Source organism: Mandrillus leucophaeus, unplaced genomic scaffold (assembly GCF_000951045.1).
Source record: "Mandrillus leucophaeus isolate KB7577 unplaced genomic scaffold, Mleu.le_1.0 Scaffold74, whole genome shotgun sequence".
Lineage (NCBI taxonomy): Eukaryota > Metazoa > Chordata > Mammalia > Primates > Cercopithecidae > Mandrillus > Mandrillus leucophaeus.
The window spans coordinates 3,152,786-3,155,479 of NW_012108030.1; the positions used below are offsets into that span (position 1 = coordinate 3,152,786).

Consider the following 2,694-nt stretch of genomic DNA (forward strand, 5'->3'; position numbering starts at 1 on the left):
GGGGGAGGGGAAGGGGAGGAAGATGAGGGAGAAGGGGAAGGGGAGGAGGACGCAGAGGAGGGGGCAGGGGGTGGGGCAGGGCCCCCGTCTCCCGTGCCCAAGGTGAGGTGACGGGCACAGGCGGGCCGAGAGGAGTCCGACTGTGGAGAAACTGCAAAGGAACAGGGAGAGAGAAGTGGTCAGGGCCTTCACCTCCCTCCTGGTGCCTGCTTGCTGGCTCAGCTGTGGACACTTGCTGGGCCACCAGGTCCTGCCCAGGAAGCCCCAACTGCTTCACAGGAGCCAGCCATAGGATGCTCTGACAACTGCACACCACAGTTCTTAACCCAAAGGTCACTGGAGGAAACTGAGGCAGAGAGCTGCAGTATCCTCCCCAAGGGCACACAGAGAGGAGGCAGCAGTCAGGGTGTAAATTCAGTCAATGTGGCCCTGAACACTCCCATATCCTGTGACAGCACTGGCCTGACCCTGGACAATGTACCCTGGCCCTGAAACTAGGAACTACCTTGACCAGTGCTGGTGACCGATCCCAGGTGGAGGCTGCAGTGAACTCTGACCACAACCACCGCAGTCCAGCCTGGCAAAGACGAAACAGGAAAACAGGCTGCAGGGGGAGAGCTGGGATTCCAACCTAAGTCCCCCTCCAAGACAAAAACAAGCTCCGGCCTGCTGCGCCAGCTGCCTCTCGTGGGAGTTTCTCCTGTTTGGTAGAGGGAAGAATGGGAGGCTGACAGGGTGAGATTCCAGTGCAGAGCCAGGAAATGGCAGAGCTGGGGAGCACAGCAAGCCTGGTCTTCACCCCAAGCTCTTCACTCTGTGCTGAGTCCCCACCCAAGGAATTACATCTGCTCAGGACTCAGTGACACCACTGACCAGTGTCGGTGGCAATGACAAAGGTTTGCCTCTTCCTCCAAACCAGGCATAGTACTTCATATGTCACCTCGTTCGCCCCCAAAGAGCCCGCTGCACTGTGCTAAGTACTACAGTCGCAATGCCACAGTCACACGATGGAGATGACTGACAGAGGCCACACCACAGCAAGGATGCCAGCAGAGCGGTGTGAGGACAGCGCCAGGGAAGGAAAGGGGTCAAGAGGGCAGCACCAGAGCCACCCCTTGATCCACAGGCTGGCCCCCACCAGCTACATGACCACAGGCAAGTGGATGGATGTCTACCTCAGTTTCCTCATCTATAAAATGGGGATTTGTTCATTCATCCAACACCCTTCATGGCCAGGTGGAGTGGCTCATGCCTGTAATCCTAGCACTTTGGGAGGCGAGGCAGACAGATCACCTGAGGTTGGGAGTTTGAGACCAGCCTGACAAACATGAAACCCTGTCTCTACAAAAAATACCAAATTAGCCAGGTGTGGTGGCACATGCCTGTAATCCCAACTACTCGGGAGGCTGAGGCAGGAGAATTGAACCTGGGAGGCAGGTTGCAGTGAGCCGAGATCACACCACTGCACTCCAGCCCGGGCAACAAGAGCAAAACTCCATCTCACAAACAAACAAAAAAAGACGATCAATGAGTGGAGTGTACAGTCCCTCAGCTGCCAAGGGCTTCGGGGAAGATGAAGCAGAGGTGATGATGACAGCATGTACTTCCCAGGATGAGCGGAGGAACAGATGAGCGCGCAGAAAGAGCCAGGCTGCACCTGCTGCCGGGTGAGGACAGTCTGAGCCTCAGCTTTTCCGAGCCTCATCGCTATTCCCAGCACCTTAAGCATAACAGACTCCACAGACCAGAGCGCTCTGCAAACACACGAGATCCACAGCTTTATGTACATTTCTGTATGGGATACGATTATGGGTGAACTTTCTTTTCTTTTTAAAACTACCTGGAATAAACAAATAAAACATAACCTCAGAGTCCCCCTGAAAACAACTACTATTAGCTTCCGGATACACCTTTATCACTCTTAAGGCCCAGGGGCCAAATCCAGCATACCACCTGTTTTCCTAAATCAAGTTTTAGGGGAACGCTGCCCTGCCCATTTGTTTACTTATCCCCTACAGCTTCTGATTTTGTTCTGAGACGGAGTCTTGCTCTGTCACCCAGGCTGGAGTGCAGTGGCACAATCTTGGCTCACTGCAACCTCCATCTCCTGAGTTCAAGCGATTCTCCTGCCTCAGCCTCCCGAGTAGCTGAGACACTACGCCCAGCTAATTTTTGTATTTTTAGAGGAGACGGGGTTTCACCATGTTGGCCAGGATGGTCTCAATCTCTTGACCTCATGATCCGCCCGCGTTGGCCTCCCAAAGTGCTGGGATTACAGGCGTGAGCCACCGCGCCCAGATCTACAGCTTCTGATTTTAAAGAAATTGTGGGCCCCTAAGAATGTCGTGAGTCCTAGGTACCATGTCTCTGTACTTAATGCATAAATCGTTTCCAGCTATTAAAAAAAAAAAAAAAGGAGGGGAGGTGGCAGGCATGGTGGCTCATGCCCGTAATCCCAGCACTTTGGAGGTTGAGGCAGGAGGATCACTTCAGGTCAAGAGTTTAAGACCACCCTGGCCAACACAGTGAAACCCCATCTCTACTAAAAATAGAAAAATTAGCTGAACGTGGTGGTGCGTGCCTATAATCCCAAGTTACTCAGGAGGCTGAGGCAGGAGAATCACTTGAACCCGGGAGGCAGAGGTTGCAGTGAGACTAGATCGCGCTACTGCACTCCAGCCTAGGTGACAGAGC

General features: G+C 53.6%; 1 protein-coding gene across 1 annotated transcript in view; it reads right to left on the minus strand.

The window, feature by feature from the left end:
* SCAF1 (SR-related CTD-associated factor 1) overlaps positions 1 to 2,694 on the minus strand; it is a 13,963-nt gene that overhangs the window by 7,608 nt on the left and 3,661 nt on the right. Inside the window, 2 exon segments of the mRNA XM_011966073.1 lie at positions 4 to 86; positions 89 to 151. Coding sequence (XP_011821463.1) covers positions 4 to 86; positions 89 to 151 — 146 coding nt within the window.